A 20,539-nucleotide genomic window follows, 5' to 3' on the forward strand; every position below is an offset into this window, starting at 1 on the left:
GCCTCATTTGCCCGGCAGGGATTTTGAGAGTAGTGAAATGAGCTATGAGATGCAGGAGCTCCAGGAAGTGCTAGGACTTGCTTTGCCCATCACTATGTCCCTAATAAAGATGGCAGGCGAACAGTAGGGCTGAATACCTGCTGAACTGGTAGATGTTTCCAGGAAACAGTCTTCAAACCAGTTTAAGGGGTGGGGCCCCCAATCCACTTGCCTCGGGTCCAGAAACACTTTATTGGAATTACAGTGCCTCTTAGTGGCAGGTGTATGAAACTGCAGCTTTGGTCTTGGCCCTGGGAGTTGGACCTAGAATCTTGACACAGAACCAGTCCTGGGAGCTAGCAGCTGCCTATAGACCGCTCCCAGTGCCAGCTACCCATGGGACTTGGACCTCCACAGTGCCTTTTGACCCCCCTACTGCTGTGGATTCATGCAGAGTTGTAAAACCAAAGAAACAGTCTTTGTTAGCTCAGAGGTTTGGTCAAGGCCCAAGCAGCCACAGGGCCACCTTGGTCCTTCATGCTTGCTTTATGGCTGGTTTCTCTGAGCTCCTTCCTGAGAGGTCTCTTCTACCACCCTGGGGCATCCACTCCACACAGGCATTGTATGCTGAGGTGGGGAGGCCAGCCCCTGTGGGGGACCCAGAGCTAGGACAGCAGAAGCCCAGGGGTTTGGTGCATGTACTCCACACTCATGGCATGAACTGTAGGGGCGTGTCCTGAGCACACCTATCATCACAGATTCTGTTCTGTAGAGCTTACAGTCAGTCTAGTGTTTAAGAGCTCAGCCCAACCTTGGGGTCAGAGAAGGAGAGTGACCTCTGGCCGAGCCTGGGAAGTCCAGCAGAGGCATTTACAGCGGAAGAAACACTGAAAACAGATTTCTCTAGGTTAGTAATAAAGATACAAATGAAGCTAAGACTTTGCTCCCAGCCCGCACCACAGCAATGATTTTTTTAATGGCCTATATTGACCCTGAAGGGGGAGGACACACAGCAGGTGGCTGAGGACCCAAGCCCACTTCTGGAGAGCAGTTTAGCTGTGTTTACCAGAAGCCGGGAGATGCATCTACGACATAATTCTGACTGTCTTATTCCTAGAGTTGCTTTAAGGTAATCACTATGAGTGAAAAGAGATTGAAATCACAGTTTCTTATCTCAACTCTGCCACTGTCTTTCCCAGGCAGACGTGTGGGTCCAGCAGCAGAGGACAGATTCCGTAAAATAGGGTGGAGTCCTATGCAGTAGGAGAAGAGACTCGGGGCAGAGGGAGACTGAAAAGGCTTTTATAAAACCAGTGTGTTCGTGTGCACAAGTGTTAAAGGCCCTGCCTTTTGGCTTTGGATTTGATTTTTTTTCACTTTCCATGGAAAGCCAAGGATAGTGTGATAAGGACAAAATCTACAAAAGTCACAGAGAAAGACACAGATGCGCAGGACACAGCAGTGCTTGGCTAGATGCCAGGCAGAAGGAGGGTGGCTTCAGAGGCAGGAAGCCCAAGGCACATGGTGGGGGTGGAAGTGGTCATTTGGGGAAGTGCACAGGTGACAGTTGGTGAATCAAGAGGGGGTCCCTCACAGATCCCTAAAAGCCACAGTGAAGTTGGCCAGTTTAATAGAATGAAAACAAAACCAAGATGCTTTGTCACATTTGGATGTCAAATATGGAAGGAATCATTCTGTGTATTTCTCATGCATATTGGAGGAGTTTATTTTATTATTATTTTCTTTTCAAGACAGGGTTTCTCTGTGTAACAGTCCTAGCTGTCCTGGAACTAGCTCTGTAGACCAGGTTGGCCTCAAACTCACAGAGACCTGCCTGCCTCTGCCTCCCAAGTGCTGGGATTAAAAGCGTACATCACCACCACCTGGCATTGTTTTGTTTTGTTTTTAATAAGAAAAACAAACAAACAGGGTCTGTATATATAGCCCTGGCTGTGCTGGAACTCACTGTAGACCAGGCTGGCCTTGAACTCAGAGATCCTCCTGCATCTGCCTCCCAAGTGCTGGAATTAAAGGTGTGTACCACCACCGCCTAGCTTTGGGCATTTTTAATACCGTGTATGTGTGTGCATGTGCTTGTGTGTGCTGGTACACATTCGTGTGGAGAGCCGAAGTTATCAGGTGAGTGTGTTCTTTGATCGCTCTCTACCTTATTTCTTGAGACAGTGTCTCTCACTGAACCTGGGGATCATTCTTTGGCTAGGCTGGCTGATCTGTAGTGAACCCCAGAGATCCTCCTGCCTCTGACTTCCTAGAGCTGGGATCACAAGCCTGTGCTACTGCATCTGTTTTTATGTGGGTTCTGGGGCTTGAACTCAGGTCCTTGGGCTTGCATAGCAGGCACCTTACCCACTGAACCACTGTGGTGTAAACTCATATTATAGAATACTGGGGTATTCTTATATTAAAAGGTGTTCACTGTTGATACAAACGTACTGTTTCAAGGAACATCCTGTCATGAATTCCGCATTTGAATGAGGCCCCTGGGAGCTAGAGGAGCCCTGTGCCTTGGATGTCAGCAGTCACCAGAGGCTTTGGCCTGGAGTTCATCAGAGCCCAGAGGGGAGGACAGTACCATCCCCACATAACTCTCTCTGAAGTTGCTCTCTCCCACCCCACTCCAACCAGGCCTCTTGCTTCCCATAAGCCCACAGCAGGGTCAATTCCCTGTCAGCACAGCCTTCGCTGGGAACTCCAGTCTCTGCTTCAGATAAGAGCTTTACCTGACCCCACAGCACAAATACAATGGAATTTTGAGCCACCCAAAACAAAACAAAGCAACCAAAAGTGAAAGCCCATATCCTTAAATCCCTACTTCTGGAACGCTTTCAGTATTTTAGAATGGTAGTCATTCCATGCTTGTCCCACTTTTTGTCAGCCCGAAGCTTCACAGAGATGCCCATCTTTTCACTTGTCAAAGCTCTGTTCTACACAGGTTTCAGTCACTCATTCATCAGGTGTTTACTGCACAGCTCATGTGTTCCTAGTGCAAGACTATGCATTGGGAGGGAGGCGCGAAGAAAGATCCCTGCTTTCTGAGGGGGACAATGGGAACAAAGGAAGAATAAGCAAACAGCTAAATGCACAATAGTTCACGTTAAATGCAGACAAGGGGACTGTAGAGAATGCACAGCACCCACATACGGGATGGACAAACAATCAGGGTCTGTAAATATAACCCTGGCTGTCCTGGAACTCACTGTAGAGCAGGCTGGCCTTGAACTCAGAGATCCTCCTGCCTCTGCCTCCCAAGTGCTGGAATTAAAGGTGTGTGCCACCACCGCCTAGCTTTGGGTATTTTTTTATGGGCATCTCTTTATGCTGGCTGTTCTGAGTAACCTCAGCTTTCTTCCATAAGCAGACAAAAGCCTGATGAACTTTGTCTCTTGTTCTTTCCTTGGATCGTTGTTAATTGGTTCTTTAGAATAAGACCCTTGAAGTGGGACTTAGGGTGAAGGTCTAAGAACATCGAATGATGTTCAGTGTCACACCATAAAAAATAACACAGTGTGAGCCGGGCGGTGGTGGCGCACACCTTTAATCCCAGCACTCGGGAGGCAGAGGCAGGCGGATCTCTGTGAGTTCAAGGCTGGGCTGGACTGATAGCCTCCAAAACAATACAGAGAAACCCTGTCTCGAAAAACCAAAAAATAAAATAAAATAAAAAATAACACAGTGTGAAATAAAGTTTGGTGCATATTTGAGGAATTTTAATGCATCCTCATACAGACTTATGCATCCCTTGCCACCGTCACAAGGCACAATCAGATAGTTCTAGAACAGTCTTCATACCAATGAGATCTCTTTGTCAACAACAAACCCCCCATACACACACTCTGACAGCCAACCATGTGCCCTCTGTACTTCCATTTTTACCTTTTCCAAACTAATATGACAACTGTATGAAGCCACGGTGTGTGCTTTTTCAAGTTGGTTCCTTTACACACTGTGTGCTTCTGAGCCTCCCCTATACTGTTGTGTCTGTGGTTCATTTCATTACTGAACGTTAGTCCACCATGTGTTCCTCAGCCGCTTATCTTATTCCACTACCAAAGGGCTTTTGTTGTGTTACTAAGATTTCTGTGACTGTGGCAAAATGCCCATGACAACCAGTTTAAAAGAAAAGGGTTCTACTGTTTTGGAGGTACCTTTCCAGCACTTTTATTTATCTCTTGTCAAAAAGAGATTTATGGCCAGGCAGTGATGGTGCACACCTTTATTCCCAGCACTTGGGAGACAGGGTTAGGTGGATCTCTGTGAGTTCAAGGCCAGCCTGGTCTACAAAGAGAGTTCCAGAACAGCCAAGGCTGTTACACAGAGAGGGAATTTACTTGTAAGAAATGAACATCACTCTGTGTGCTAAAATGTTATTCTGTAGTATAAACTCACACCACAGTGGGCTGCCATTCTATAATATGAGTTCACACCACAGTGGATTGGTATTCTACAGTATGAGTTCACACCTCAGTGAGTTGTATTGCTTTGGGTCCGCGAAGATGCTCATTATGGCAGGCAGAAGGAGCTGCAAGCAGAAAGGGAGAGGAGGGAGACACTAGTGTCCCAAAATCTTTTCAAGGACACATGCCCAGCCACACCCCTCTACGGACCCCAGATGAAGATCAAGCCTCTGGCACACATGACACAAACAAGCCTTTGGGGACATTCAGAGCCAAACACAGCACCAGTGTTTGCTGTCTGGTTTGGGTCTCTGCTCCTTACAAATGAGTCTTCATTTCTTTAGGGCATTTGCTGAGCTGAGGGCTCGCTGGGGCCAGGGCTGAGTGTAGGTTTAATCACATAAGAAACTTCAGACACTGTTGCAATCACTGTGACGTGTACCGGTGGTTCCTGTTTCTGCATCTCCACTGTGCGTGGCACAGCATGGGACCCCACCCTACTTTTCATCTGTGCTCAGTAGTAGTAGCGGTGGGCTGCCTGTCCCCAGGTTTATTGGCCACCCATGTATCTTCTTTGTTGAGTTGCCTGTGTGAATAAACTGCCACTTCAAAGAAGCACTACTTATGAACCAAACTCCACACCCAGTGCAGACCTCACTATTTCCCCTTAGTGCCCATATCCTAGGACACTCAATCTGTTTAGTTCGCCTGTCCCCTCCACCTCTTCTAGTCTGTGCTTCTCATTCTAGGGCTCTTTGGCTGGAGGGTGCTCACAATGAGGTAGCTTGTCCCCAGCTAACCTGAGAACTCTTCGGCACACTCTCTCTCCCCTCTGGACTCACGGCCTCCAGAGCGCGCACACAGATGCATTCTGTGTTTTTCTGACATGTCGCCTGGTACTTCTTCCCCTTTGGCATTATTTTACCAAGCTGCCTGCTAAGCTAAAGACCTCTGGACAGAGCCCAGGGGCAGATGAGGTGGGGTGAGGATTTATGCGATCAATGGCTAACCTTTAGCCCCTGCCCCAGCCCCCCCAGGACTGTTTGGACAGCGGTGGGTTTAGTCAGTGCCCTTTAAATAGCATGAAAGGGCCCCGTGCTGGCCTGTTTTGTTTAAGGAGATTACATCGGTGCTGTGCACTCCGCCACAGGGTTTGTGGGGCCGGTTCACCCGGGAACAGAGTGAGCGGCATATCCTCCACAAAGCAGATGTTTGGAGGGAAAATAGATGTAATCAGAACCATGGAGGATAAAATTACTCAGACCCCGTAGCCATACACTCCATATGCACCGTCTATGCCCAGCCACACACGTACATGCACATTCTACCCAGGTCCACACTCACCTATCTGTACTGACATACAGCTGTACACACATGTCTGCACACTCACAAACCTCCCTCCAGACAATTGGGACCATTTCCCCCACACCCATCCCTAGCTACAGGCTAGTGCCCATACCCTGGGGCTCACATCTTCTAACACAGATGCACAAGAAGTTCCCAATGTGTTCCCCAAAACAATCACAGTAAAAAGGAACAAAGACAACACACACACACACACTTTTAGAAATTTCTCAAGAGCTTTGGATGACCCTAGATGGGAGGGGTGTGAATAAATTGACCCAGGACAAGCGGGTAGAGGTTAAGGGAATGAAGGTGGGTTTCCCACTTTCTTGGTTTCACAAGCTGAAACCCAATGGCCAATACCAAGTGGGATCAGTTTGGTACAGCTGGTTCCCAGAAGAGGTCTGTGGCCCCACCGGCTCCCCACCTGTCAAAAACCAGTCCATGGGAATAACACTGGGCTCAGATTGTTCAAGAGCCTTTGGCACCACTGAGGGAAGACCTTTCAGGATCAGGAATTACTTTGAATGTCCATTGGTGATCACTCCTTATCTCCCCTTTCCGGGTAGCCTGGGTCTGATTGCTGGGCATGGTGGTGCACACCTTTAATCCCAGCACCCTGGAGGTACATGCAGGTAGATCTCTGTGAGTTGGAGGACAGCTTGATCTACATAGTGAATTCCAAGCCATTGGAGGGGGAAGGATAGACTGAGGAAGCCTTAGGTCAGGATGACCCTGGGACACTGCCTTGATCCTGGGACACATCCACAAAAGGCTCCTTCCCTGATTTGGAAAGGAAGACATCCAGTCAGTGTAGAATCCATGAAGTGTGTCCCTGAAGGCTGGGGCAAAGTCAGCTTCGCTGATGGGGGCCTAGATTCAAGTGGGCTCTGTCGCTACTCAGCCTACTCCAGTACGGGTCCACAGGGCAGGGAAGGACCTCCACGGCTGGGCAAACTGGCGCTCCCAGAGGCCACTTCTCTTGTGCAATGTGGTGTCTGAGGTATGGACGATACTTTAGATCAGAGGTTCTCAACATGTGGGTTGTGACCTCCTGAGGTGGTGAGGGATCTGAATGACCCTTTCGCAGGGGTCACATAAGAGATACCCTGCATATCAGATATTTTCATTAAAATCATGGCTAGTAGTTAAATCATAGTCATGAAGTAGCCATAAAAATAATCCTACGAGCTGTGCAGTGGTGGCGCACGCCTTTAATCCCAGCCCTTGGGAGGCAGAGGCAGGCGGATCTCTGTGAGTTTGAGACCAGCCTGGTCTACAAAGCTACACAGAGAAGCCCTGTCTTGAAAATCCCCCCCAAATGATTTTATGGTTGAGGGTCACTACCACATGAGAAACTTATATTAAAGAGTCTCAGCGTTAGGGCAGTTGAGAACCACTGGTTTAGATGCTGGCCCCTCCCTATTGGTCCGGCTTATTTCTCTCTTCCTGCCTGCTGTGTGGAGAAGATTGTCCCCCCAGACGGCTGGGCTTTTCTTCTACCCACTTTCTCTCATTCACCTCCAGCCGTGTGAGCCATCCACCTTGAAAGTGGCATGCTTTCATGCGATTCTTCACGTACCCGATTCATGCCTGGTTCCTTGCCTGCTCAGCAGCAACTCTCTGCATATCTGGACAGAGAAGAAGCATGGCAGTGTCTCTCGGCCACAACTCACATTTTCTACCACAGCCTCTCTCTGCATATCTGAGCCTGTCTCTCCCTATGCTATGAGCTAAGATAGGGCAAATGACAAGAAGCTCTCCTTGGGGCGCTGCTCCCCCATTGGAGAGCCAGACACTGAGGGCTTCCTTCCCAGCTAGTCAGCAAACCCTAGACCTGGAGCTGAGTGGAGGATAGAGGGCTGGCTCTGGTTAGCAGGCCTCCTGGGGAAGCAGCTGCAGGCCACGTGGACAGAAAGATTTCTGAGCAGGTGGTCAGAGGTGGGGAACCATAGAGGACAATGGTCTCCATTAGTCAGGGGCAATCAGATTCACACTGTGGAGCCAGGGATTTTAGAACCATCTCAATGATGAGGATGAGATAGATCCTGCATACACTAGGCCTTGCCCAGGCCACTTCCCTAGCTGGCTCCTGTGGACCATTTGATTGGCTTCACACAGGGCCCCCTCCTCATCCCTGAACCCCACCTAACCCAAACAGACCCTGTCTACTGAGGGTCAAATGGGGAGTAGTAGTGGGAGCCAAAGTCATCAAGTTAGATAGATGGCCTACTTCAGACAGAGAAGCTGTGTCCCATGGTCCCTGGGGCTGGGTTGGGGAAGGGCCCCGGAAAGCTAGACCAGGAACAACGAATCAGATCCCAGAGGACAAACATGAACTTGCTAAGGGTGAATGGCCTGGCTTCTGGGGCCACAAGTGGGGGAGCTTATAGACAGATGAGGGAGTCTCCTACCTTAGGTACCAGAGGGACCAGGCTTGCCATTCTCAGAAGGTATGTATGGCTATAAAACTTGGGAGAGTCCTCCTTTATTGTATAGAGAAGGGAACCAACTTCAGCATTTAAAGCAAGAAAATTAGTGATCAAAGTTGGCCAGTTGACTAGGGTAAAGGCTAACAACTGAACTGTCATTTATGCCCACGGGGAGAGGGAAAATCAGTTTTCTCTAATGAAGTGACACTGAGTATATCCTCCAGGGCAGGCCTCATGTTCAGGAGTAGTTGATGAACATATAATGGACTCCACAGGTTTTGTTTTGTTTTGTTTCTTTGTGTGTGTGTGTGTGTGTGTGTGTGTGTGTGTGTGTGTGGCGTGTGCTTTTATTTGGTTACAGTTTGGTGGTAGTTTTTGTTGTTGTTGTTTCTTTTTCCTTTTTTGGTGGTGATTTACTTTGTTTTCTTGTTTGTATTGAGTTTTTGTTTGTTTTTTGAGAAAGAACATAAAGTTATGTGGGTAGGGATGGGGAGAGGCTCTTGAAGAACTTGGGGGAGGGAAGGAATATGATCAGAATATACTTAAAGTTAAAAATTGTTTTGAATAATAGAAAATATATGAACGAAAAGATGGAGCGGCGCTAGAAAGACAGTTTAGTGGTTAAGGGCACTTGCTGCTTTTACAGAAGACTTGGATTCAGTTCCCAGCACCCACATGGCGGTTCTCCACCTTCTATAGCTCCCAGGCACTCATATGGTGCACATTCAGATAAAATAAACATTTTTTAAATGGCCTTGAGGGTTGGAGAGACGGCTCAGTTGGTAAAGTGTCTGCCACACTTGCATGATGTTGGGACCCAAGAACACACCTAAAGCAGCTAGGCATGCTGGGATGTGCTCATGACCCCAGCACTGAGGAGGTAAACACAGGTGGCTCCCTGGAGCTCGTCATCCAGCCAGCCTGGTGGGACAGCAAGCCCCGGACCAGTGACACCCTGCATCCAAGAACTTTGCAGATGGCTCCTGAGAACAGCATTGGAGTCTGCCCTCTGACCTCCCTGTGTACACACACTCACACACACACACACACACACACACACACACGCACACACATACCTGCACACTCATATACACACAAATACACACACGCACACACTCATACACACAAACACACACATGCACACACAAACACACGCACACACTCATACACACACATACATGCACACTCATATACACACAAACACACACATACACATGCATACTCATACACACACACACACACACACACACACACACACACACACACACACACACACACGGTAAAACGGACTCCCTCTGGGGCTGGAATCTCAGTCCCGGCCTTGCTGTCTCCCCATCTCCCACTCACTTGATCCAGTGTGTGGCTGGATGTGGGCAGGGGTAGACCCTGCTTCTCATCAGGAGACTGGACCCTCTGCCATCTTCTCCTACTAGGCCAAGACCTAGCTCCACACTGAGGGTGCCTTGAACTGCATCTTAGCCCCCTGTCCTCAGGGGCAGGACTCCTGGATGCTGAGAGGCCTTGAATTTCTTCTCCCGGGGGGAAACAGGTCCCATGCCCATACTTAGAGAGGAGGGCAGTCCCAGGAGCAGGAGGCTGTGTTCTGTACATAATTAAGGAATATTCTTTTTCTCACCAGTCTGTTTTTCCTCAGTCTAAATGAGAAGCTGGGGCTGCTTCTTCCAACCTTGGTTTCTATGTAGCTGCCCTCAACTGGCCTCATTCCCATGGGGTGATCCCAGCTCCAGGCTGGATGCCTGGAGACACTACCAGGGTCCACAGGGCAAGGATGGGCCTGGGGAGCAGGGTTAGGCCAGGAGGGTGGTGGCCTTCTCCCCTGGCCTGACTGTCAGGAAGTTGCACAAGAGGAATGTTTATTTTTGGTGAGCTGGGTGGGATTTCTTTCCTAAAAAAAAAAAAAAAAAAAAAAAAAAAACCAAAACATAAAACTTATTTGTCTGCCAGGAAGATAAATATCTTTGCTGGAAGCTCTTGGCCCAGCTGCCAGCTGCAATTCACACAATGCTGTCACCCAAGCCGTGGCCCACTGTGTAAGCTGGGCTCCCATGGCTGTCATTTGTGACGCCTCTGGGTGGGTCAGCCACCCCTGTGGCATTGATGCTGTGAGTGGCCCTTCAGGAGCTGCTTCGGGCGTACTCCGGGCACTCCCCTCTCCTCCCTTTCTTCCGTGGCACAGATTTGGAGGGAGGCTGACAGAAGCAAAAAGCCCCTCCCACCTTCCCTAATGCGCACAGGGAGGCTAGTAAACCTGAAATGTCATCCCCTGTCCCCAGTCTGGATGGCATCAGAAGATCAAGGCTAGCAGCATCATTCTGACGGCAAATGCAAATTGCATGACCTATTTCCAAAAGAAGCAGCAGACGGTCAGAATGGGCGGTGCCGGCTGTAAATGGACAGAGCTTAAGTGTATTTAAGAGTTTTCCACAATCTCCCTCCACACCTCATTTAACTGTTCTCTTGTTGAAGCCGTCTCCTTCTCCCCAAATCTCAGATAAGGCATATGGCCCAAAAGGGGCTCCCCCATATGGAGACATGCTTGATTCCCATCCTATGGTGTTTTGTACACGTGCCTGTACCCCAGGGACTTTTCCCACTGAGGCCTTATCCTGGGTCATACTCCTCTGGTGCTGGCAAGGCCTATATGCCTGCAAGACCAGACCAGAAGTAGGAGCCAACAGTGGTGGAAGGCTCTATAGCACAGGCTGGGTGCCCCTCCCTTTCTCACAACCCATACGGAATATTCTGTGGGTATCTTCATTCACCCCCAAGTTACAGAGGGGAAATTGAGCCACAAAGGGGTTCATTAGAAACATGGAGCTGTAGAGCCAGAGACACACCCTGCTGCCTGGCCCTGGAGCCCAGGCTCTGAGCCCTCTGCAATAGTGTGGCGAGTGGGTCTGCCCAGACGGATGGATGAGACAGCAGCTCCCGTCCTCCGAGCCTGGTCTCCGCCTCCCCACCCTTGACCTGAATGATTTGACTTGGTTCCTTGTATCTCTGAGCTTCCCAGAATCTACCATGGGAGCCCCATTCTGTCAGCAGGTAGCAGAAAGAGCCTAGACTGCGAACTGTGTTTGTCAGAACTGCTTGTGGCCCCAAAGAGGGGATTCTCAGAGGTGAGGTGAGGGCCTGAACAGCAGTGACAGCTGCTGCTAGTGAAAGGGACCCCAGCAAGCACCCATGCCCCAGAGAAAGCCCTTCTGTGGGCTGGAAGTCCAGCATTACCAGTGGAGTGGAAGGTGAGCCATGGGTCTCTTAACACTAAAGTCTGGAGACAGTCTCCAAGGCTTCTCTGTTGAACAAGGATTCTCTGTACATGGGGAACACACTGTGTGCCTCAGTGCTAGACTTTCTCTCTCCCACCAAGTCCTCTGTGGTTGAAGAGGTCTCTCCTTCTCCAGGGAGCCTCAGTATTGTGTCAGCTAGTCACTGGGCCCATGCCCAAAGAGATTTCGGCTGTCGGTGAGGAGTCTCACAGGTCAGACGAGCAAACCAAGGGCTACGTGACATTGGTGGCAGAAGGGACCCACTTAAGGATGATGCTACGGAGGGTGAGAGAGGGTAGGGATTTGCCCCAAAGTTACCCAGCATGCTGATGGAAAGCTAGGATATGAAATTTGAGTCCCCTGACCCGGTACTCAGCGTGCCTCTGTAAGGGAAAAGTCTTCTCCCCTCTCCCTTGCTGAATTCAAGTTTCTAACCTCCCCTTCTCTTCCTCAGCCAAAGAGAGCAACCTGGGTGAGCCAGAGTTGCCCCCTGACTCTGAGCCCGTGGGCATGGACAACAGCTACCTCAGTGTGAAGGAGACAGGGGCCAAGGGGCCCCAGGACCGGGCTAGTGCTGACATCCCAAGTCCCCTGGAGAAGACCGACTCGGAGAGCAACAAAGGCAAGAAGCGGCGGAACCGCACCACCTTCACCAGCTACCAGCTGGAGGAGCTGGAGAAGGTCTTCCAGAAGACTCACTACCCCGACGTGTATGCGCGTGAGCAGCTGGCCATGAGGACCGACCTCACCGAGGCCCGTGTGCAGGTCAGCCGGAGTGGCGGGCAGGGGCACACAAGGGCTCCCAGGTCTGGGGCTCCAGCTTCAGCTGGGATCTACTGGCTGCTGTGGGCTATGCCAGGTTTTCCTCACCTCAGAAGGGCCTGCCAAGCCAAGAGGGGATCTGGTCACCCCAACGCCCCCTTCCCCAGTCATAGTATATCTGCTCAGTCACCATATTCAGCTCTGCAGGGTTAGGGCAGGAGGGAGGCCCTGTGGAGGAAGGAGAAGGCTGCTATCTGTGAGTTCATGCCTTAATTGAAGGACAAGATTGTAGGTCTCTTCTGGGAGGCCCATTTCTCTGGCTGCAGATGAACAAGGCACAGACATTCACAGCCCCATAGTAGAAGCAGAGAATAATACAGCCATACCTGTCTAGGATAGTTGCCTCCTACATCTTTTAGGACCCAAGCAACATGTCTCATCTGAGGAGACTCCTGGCTGTCATGGCCAGTGCAATGACCTACCACTACCATTACCCAAACCAAATTCAGCCCAACTCAGGCCAGCACACCTAACACAGGCCAGTACTTCAGTCAACTCAGTGCAGTGCATCCCACCATACAGAAGTCAGCTCAACCCCAGGACAACACAACTCAATACAGCATGGCCCAGTCACTGCACAACCCAGTGCAGAGGAGCACAGACTAGGACAACCTGCTCAAAACAGTACAACTCACGACACAAGTTCGGTTCAACCCAGCTCAATACAACACAACCCAGAACAAGCCAGCTCAACAAGGTGCAAACCACCACACACATATCAGTTAAACTCAGTACAACCCTTGGGCCAGGCGTTGGTAGTTCATGCCTTTAATCCCAGCACTCGGGAGGCAGAGGCAGGAGGATCTCTTTGAGTTCAAGGCCAGCCTGGTCTACAGAGCGAGTTTCAGGATAGCCTCCAAAACAATACAGAGAAACCCTGTCTCAAAAAAACAAACAACAACAACAACAACAACAAAAAACCCTCAGTACAACCCAACCCAATGTAACACAACACAGCACATCATGTGCAGCTCAGTTCAACCCAATGTAACATGGCTCAAAACAATATAATACATTCCAACATAACTCCACCCAACCCAACACAGCCCAGTACAACCCAACTCACTGTAACTCACAATACACAGCTCAATTCAACCTAGTACAAACCAACCCAACATATAACATCACACCCCAACCCTATCCAATCTGGTATTACTCAGTCAACCCAAAACAACCCAACTCAGCACATATAGTTCAGTTCAACGCAGTTCAACACAACAAAATTGAACCTAATGCAACACAGTACCAGGCAGCGAATTCAACTCAATTCACCAAAGACAGCTCCATTCAGCCCCGACAAACCCAGTAGAGCTCAGTGTGCAAACTGAGTACTGATTAACCCAGCTCCACTTAGTTAAACACCACACAATACTACGTAGCCCTTTATAACTAAACCCAGCTCAACACAACCCAAGTGGACCACTTTCTTCCATTCATCCTGTTTCCTCTTCTGGATAGACTTGTCACATCATTCTCTTGTCCCTGAAATGAGAGATTACCCACCTATGTTGCTTTTAAGACAGGGTCTCATGTAGCTCAGACTGGCCTTTATCTTACTTTGTAACCACAGCGAGCCTAGAATTACTGACTCTCTTGTCTTGCCTTTCATGCCTTGGGATTATAGGCTTGGGCCACACCTCTTCACTTCTGTGTCCCCACCAATGTGAGGAGGCTGCATGCCACACAAAGGCAGCAAGTGTGTGCAGCCCGGTGGCCCTGCTTTGTCCTACCCCTCTGCAGGACATCATAGCAAAGAAAATGAAAGCCCAATATGCCAAAGCACACATGGCCAAGCCCATACACTAGCAGTCAAGCTGCAGTTTAATATGAAATCAGTTCCACAGAATGGAGCATGAGGGTTCCTATCCAGCAGGCAGGAACCTGATGCATGTTTTTTAAACATATATTTTAATGTGTGTGTGGGTGCACATGCATGAACACAAAAGCCAGAGGTCATCATTAGGTGTCTTCCTCAATTTCCCCTGATCTTATATTTTAGAAAACGTCTCTTTTTGTCTGCACCCTGAGCTTGCCGATTTGGCTGGACCAGGCAGCCATCGAGCCTCCTGTCTGCTCCTCTTGCTAGTGTTGGAGGACACACGCGCACACCTCCATACCTGACTCTTTCAAGTGGGTTCTAGGGATCTGAACTCAGGTCCTCTTGCTTCCATGGCAAGTATTTTACAGACTGAACCATCTCAATAACCCCAAGGAGTATTTCTTTCTAATGGACACAGAACTGTGGTCTGGTCCCTGGGGAGTCAGTACAAAGAATGTTGTGATCCTAGGCAAACTCATGGACACTGTAGCTTTTTTTATTCTAGTGGTGGTTCCGAAGTGTCAGTTAAGTGTCTACCAGCTTCACCAAGTCCTGTTTAATGCACTGAGATGTCTGCCATTTAACCTGGGTACATAGAAAATGCAAAATGGTTACCAGGAAGCCTGCAGCCCTAGACACTGTAGCTGACGGGACATGCTTCGATGTCTCGGTTTGATGAAGAACTCAGAGCAGCTGGGCTTTACTGCCATGCCAGAGCCATCTCATGCCCCATGAGACCTCACCTACCTGATATTTGAGCTTGCAGAGGAGCCCTGAATCCAGCCTCAACTCCAGCCCAGGACTGGGGCCAGGGCAGGAGGGATAGAGAAAGGGGTGACTGATTGAAATCCACAGTGCCAGTCAGTAACATGTGGCATGGAGTACACTTACTTGCTTGCTGCTTGTATGTGTGTCCCTGTGTGCATGCAAGCAACACACGCACACTTCTCAAATGAATGGGAGTGTCCAGGGCTGAGTTCAAGGATCACCCAGCAGGCAACAGAGAAGGGCACAGAGCAAGTGTTTCTGGGCCACCGCTACACAGCCAGGACATTGCTTTGATGACACACACACAGACATACACAAGCTGAGAAACGCTGAGAAAAATCTACAATTAGAGATTTATTTTGGATTAAGATCAGAAACTATGTCAAGAAACGAGGTGGTTGTGTTAAAACAAACAAACAAACAAACAGACGAAAAACACCCACCAGGATAAAGTTTATTATTGTTCAAATTCAGCCTTGAGCTCCCTGTCAGCCAAGGTAGAAAGAGAAACCTTAATCTATTATCTATAAAATTATTACAGACTATAAAACATATTACAGATAAATTTACAAATACAGATATACAAATATATATTATAAATTATACATGATCAAATGTATTCCTATCAAATAGGAAGGTTACAGGAGTACAGAATGGCAGTGCAGAGAAGATCACACCATCTTTTGAGGAGGAAGAGAGACCCAGAGTTAACAGCGATGCAGAGGCAGTGCTGAGCCTGGAATCCGGGACTCCCCAGCTCCAGGCCACGGCTCTTTGACTTCAGCTTGCTTTTCCCAGCACATGCCAGATTGTTTTTAGTCTTGTCTCTGTACAAAAGCAGCAGGGTGGGTGGGATCTCCATGTGCGTCAAACCTCTGGGTTGAGCTCTGCCTGGCAGTGCCTGGGGGTGGGGATGAGTAGCGCAGGGATGTACTAGAACGGTATTAGAGCTGTTTTGCCTGCCTCTGTGGAGCTCGCTCAGGACCCACACTCTGCTGGTGGCAAGCCAGGTGCCTGGTGTACAGTGATGGCAGGAACAAGGAGGGGACAATGAGGGGGGTCCCAAGATGGTCCTTCATGGGAAGCAGCCTGGGGTCTGGCCCTGCTCCAGGGGGCTTCAAGGCCTCTCTCTGCTGTCTGGGATTCCAATCTCCACAGCTGGTGTCTGAAGACAATGAGACTGAGGCCTCCCCGCCCTGGGCCACCCCACCCTGGCCCCAGATGGGCTGCGGTTAGAGAGGCCTCCTCCAAGACAGTTGGTTCCTTGAACGGCCTGGTCCTCCGGAGAGGCCTGTGCTGAGTGGGCCAGGCCCGGGTGGCCCCAGGAATGGGGTGGTCCTAGGAGCGACAGCAGTGGGGACCTCGGTGAGCTCTCCTCCTGGGGGCTGTAGAGACAAGTCTGTGGTTCCTAGCCCAGCTGGGGGTCAGAGACTGGAGGACACAGAGACATGGATTGGAGCACAGGGGGACCACCAGGTACCATGTGAACTCCTGGAGGATAGGAGGACTTTGATGGACAGCCAGGCTAATTGCTTCAGCTGATTGGGGAACAGGAAAGGCAGAACATAAGCTCAGGCCTCAGGCCCAGGGCAAGGACAGGGACAAAGGACCACCCTAAGACAGATGTCCCCTGCAGGCCAGCTCCCACTGATCTGAGTTTCTCCACTCTGTCCCCACCTGCCACTCCCTCCATCAAATAAATCTTACCACGATCCTCTTCTACTCCCTCCCGCAAACAATATTCTTGGCTGCCCCTTCCCAGACAATGGTGCTCCCCACTTCCCTAAGTGCTGTATTGCTAGATCCCATCCCTCACCCCATTACCCCAGGTTCCTTTGCCAGACCAGGCATCCCTGGGTCCTCAGTTTCACAGTCTTCAGTGACATCACCCACCTCTGTTTCCCCACCACAAAAGGAACCTGGAGCCCACAGACACAAATCCTCCACAGCAGCAGCTGCTGCTTCTCTTGTCTCTACCCCACCCCCAAAGAGAGGAAGTAGTCAAACTGTATGTTTTGGTGCCTCTAGCGCCCCCCCTCCTCCCCAGAAAACCCTGGGAGGCTGAGCATGGAGCGGAAGGCTGAGCTCAGTCTGCAGGAAATTAAACATGAAATGAAAACAACCTTCTCTGATTGATTCCTCCATCCCGCCCCCCCCAGCCCCCACTGCAGTCGCTGATAAAGGGGGATCCCATTTCACTGTGCAGAAGAGCCCCCATGTGCTCCTTTCCCCCAGTGGGCATCCCGGGCCTGCACCCCAGAGTAAAAGTACCCCTCCCTCAGGCTCTGGGGCAGGGACTGAGACCCTGAGCCTTGGAGAGGGCTGCTCTCCAGGGAGGTCACAGGAAGGACACTCTGTGTGTGTATATGTTTGTGCACATATGTGTGTGCACATGAGCAGATGATACCTTTGTGTGTAAATGTGTGCATATGTCAGACTAGAAGTGGGAAGGAGAACTGGAGAGGAAGTGAACCCAATTTCCCTACCAACACTAACGAATATGCATCGGCAGATTTTGAAAGCAAGAGAATGAGGTCAGGAGCCATAAACAAACAACTTGAGTGCTCTAGAAACTTCACGCTGTGTTCCCATATGCTGTCCCCATGCAGCACCACCTCTACCAGGACATCAGCCCAGACTTCAGCCCCATTCTGAGGATGAAAAAATCGAGGCTCTTGGCAGTGCAGGCATTGCCAAGCGCCCTTCTTTTCAAAGATACTCTAGAATCCCCATAGGCTGCAGCCCCTCGGGAGGTTCCGCCATGGTTCCCAAGGAGTCTGGGTGCTCCCGGGCAGGATGTTGGAGAGGCTGCTCTGGTCTCATCCCAGAAGCACAGCTGACTGCTGTGGCTAGGGAAGCTTCTGCCCTGCCTGTCAGTATCGTCTTTCTCCTAGTCTGGGCCCCAAACGAGCAGCCTGGGTGCAGACCACCTTGGCACAAACCTGTCCAACGATTCGCCATTGCAATAGGATACTGTAATAAGCAAAGCTCATGATCAAGAACCATGCAATTGAGTTACAAAATGAATACATTTTTTAAAGTGTTTTAAGCAAGTTTACACTTCTATGTTGGGCTCCACTCATAGCTGTCTTGGGGTGCATGTGGCCTGCAGGCCACAGACTGAGCACACATTGCTGAGCTATGTCTGTACGCATCTCAATCTACAGAGCCCACTGGAAGGTACAGAGTAAGCTGCTGGCATTGCCCTCTAAGGAGAGGGTCTGCCCTCTTCCCAATGTCTTCTTCTCCCACCCTCTTTGATGGCAACCTCCACTCTGACCATAACCAGCTAAGGCCCATAGAGTAGCAGCCTGCCCTTGCCCTTGTCTTCGAGTCTTGGGTGGTTCTCAGCTACCCCACCAGAGTCTCCACACTTATCTCTGACTCAGAGACCTTTCTCCTGGTTGAGTGCTTGGTCAACCCAATGGCCCAGGAGCATCAGCCAACCTGTATGGGATTTTCAGCAGTTACCCCTAAGACAGCTCCCTAAGGGCAACCCTGCTTTTGTATGCACCCTCCACCATCTAGCTCCTGCTTCCACACTGCTTCCCGCTGTTGCTCCAGAAGGTCTCACCCACCATCACCCAAGGGCAGCTCTGAGCAGAGTTAGTTTCTCTTAAAAGGATACAGCGACTTGTGTACTCTGGATTTGCATCTATAGACAGGTCCTAGAGAGCCACAAGCCTTCAGCACTGTGTGAGACTGGCTAAGGAAGAAATTTCTAGAATGGTCTTCATAGCTTGATGGGATTCTTCCTGGGGTCTGTGACCCTCAGCAGATTATACACAGTGCTAGGAAGACAGATAACCAATGGTTTGTGCTCACACTCTTTCCTCATTTATGTGAGCATGAGCATGGGAGTGTGTGTTGGGGGTGTGCATACACATACAACACTTACCTGTCCTGGATTGGGCACCAAATCACACTTATGGTCAATGCAGTGTAGGCAGCCTTCCCAATGCTGACAATCCTGTGGTTAGTTGTTACACCAATGATTGGAAGGAGGAGGCTGACTCTTTCTCTGTGCACACAACACCTGGCTGGTGGAATTAGGGAGCAGTGCTCCCTGCCTGAGAACAAGGCCGAGCCCTGTGACCACCGCTTTGTCCTGTAGGTTTGGTTCCAGAACCGGAGGGCCAAGTGGAGGAAGAGGGAGCGCTTTGGGCAGATGCAACAGGTCCGGACCCACTTCTCCACGGCCTATGAGCTGCCCCTCCTCACTCGAGCAGAGAACTATGCCCAGGTAAGTCCTCCTTCCTGGCCGTCTCCTCTGACCCTAGACCCCAGCACTGGTGGTGCAGGAAGGAGGGATAGTGAAGATGGAGGTTTCTGTCCCGCCTGGCCCCACAGCCGCTTTGCCCCAAATAAACACACAAAAACTTATATTAAGTATAAAATGTTTGGCTGGTGGCTCAGGTTTCTTATTGGCTAGCTCTGTCTTAATTATTAACCCATTTATATTAATCTATGTATTGCCACGAGCATCCAGCATGTTACTCCTTCGGCAGCATGGCGTCCCTTCAAGGCTTCTCTCTCTCCCCCCTCTCCCCAGCCTTCTTGGCTGGTAACCCCTCCTGTACTTTCTGTCTGACTATTATATACAGAAGAACATCCCCCATCAGGCTAGGCTCAGAGACCCCAGGTCTCTGTTTGACCCCGACTGTGGGAGACCTAGAAGGTTGGGACAGTGTCTTCCTCTGCTGGGGTAAGATCTGGCACATGGGAAGACCAGGTACTGTCAGAGTGTTGGCTGTCACTCAGGGTACCTACCCTAAGGAAGGATGTTCTGCAGTCTCGAGGGCTTGTGGCTAGGTGGGAATGTCCATAGAGATCTGAGGACCAGGACAAAGCTTCCTCAGTTTTAGTCTTGCTCTCTTCATGTTTGTCTCCAACCCTCTGAGACCCAGCTTCTTTGCTTATAAATTGGATATGATATAAGTGTCCACTTCAACTCTTCTATAACCCTGCTGTAAAGTCTAGGGGGTCATGATTTCTGGAAGGTAGCACGCATGGGCTTGACACTTAGACATTTTCCTGCTGTCTCCCTTCCTTTCTCCAGCAACTTCCTGTGTGTCTGTCAGCCAGAACAAGGAGTATTGTGAGTGATGTCAGGCATGCAGGGCTCCTGGACAGATGTCTATTTGACTGAGTACACCCCTGACACCTCTCTCATGACCTCCTTCTGCCCCGGCTCCCCGCACCTATGCCTCTCTCCTGTTTGCACTCTGCCTCCAGCTCTAAGTCTTGAGGCTCTCCAGCAGCCAAAAGCATCACTGATCCCAAATGTGCCTTGGTTTGGTGCTGTCATGCAGCCTCTGTCCATCCCAGCCCTGACCTGGGCTGGCTCTGTACCCCCTCCAGCTCCCCCAGGATTTGAGGGTCAGAGGGCCGCCCCAGAGGTGAGGCTGAATGGCTATCTAGTAAATCTACTTCAGCTCTGGCCACACCATTTAATACTTTTCTTTCCCTCTCCCTCTGCCCTCCCAGGGCCAACCTCTCTCACTCTTTGCCCTTGGTTGCTGCCATCTGAGCTCAGAGCTAGAGGCAAGAAACCAACAACTGACTGTAGCTGGTGTTTTTCTTGTCCCACCAGGTCTCACTGCTTCAGCTCCAAATGAGCACACAGAGACACTATGTGAATTATAAAACTGTTGGCCGATGACTAGGGCTTCT

At 50.1% G+C, this 20,539-nt stretch overlaps 1 protein-coding gene across 1 annotated transcript in view; it reads left to right on the forward strand.

Annotated features, from left to right (window-relative positions):
• Positions 1–20,539, forward strand: part of Alx4 (ALX homeobox 4) — a 41,843-nt gene that overhangs the window by 16,222 nt on the left and 5,082 nt on the right. The window contains exons 2-3 of the mRNA XM_005064888.4: positions 11,912–12,222; positions 18,981–19,109. Coding sequence (XP_005064945.1) covers positions 11,912–12,222; positions 18,981–19,109 — 440 coding nt within the window. The remainder of the gene's footprint in view (positions 1–11,911; positions 12,223–18,980; positions 19,110–20,539) is intronic.

Source organism: Mesocricetus auratus, unplaced genomic scaffold (assembly GCF_017639785.1).
Source record: "Mesocricetus auratus isolate SY011 unplaced genomic scaffold, BCM_Maur_2.0 Super-Scaffold_100004, whole genome shotgun sequence".
Classification (NCBI taxonomy): Eukaryota; Metazoa; Chordata; class Mammalia; order Rodentia; family Cricetidae; genus Mesocricetus; species Mesocricetus auratus.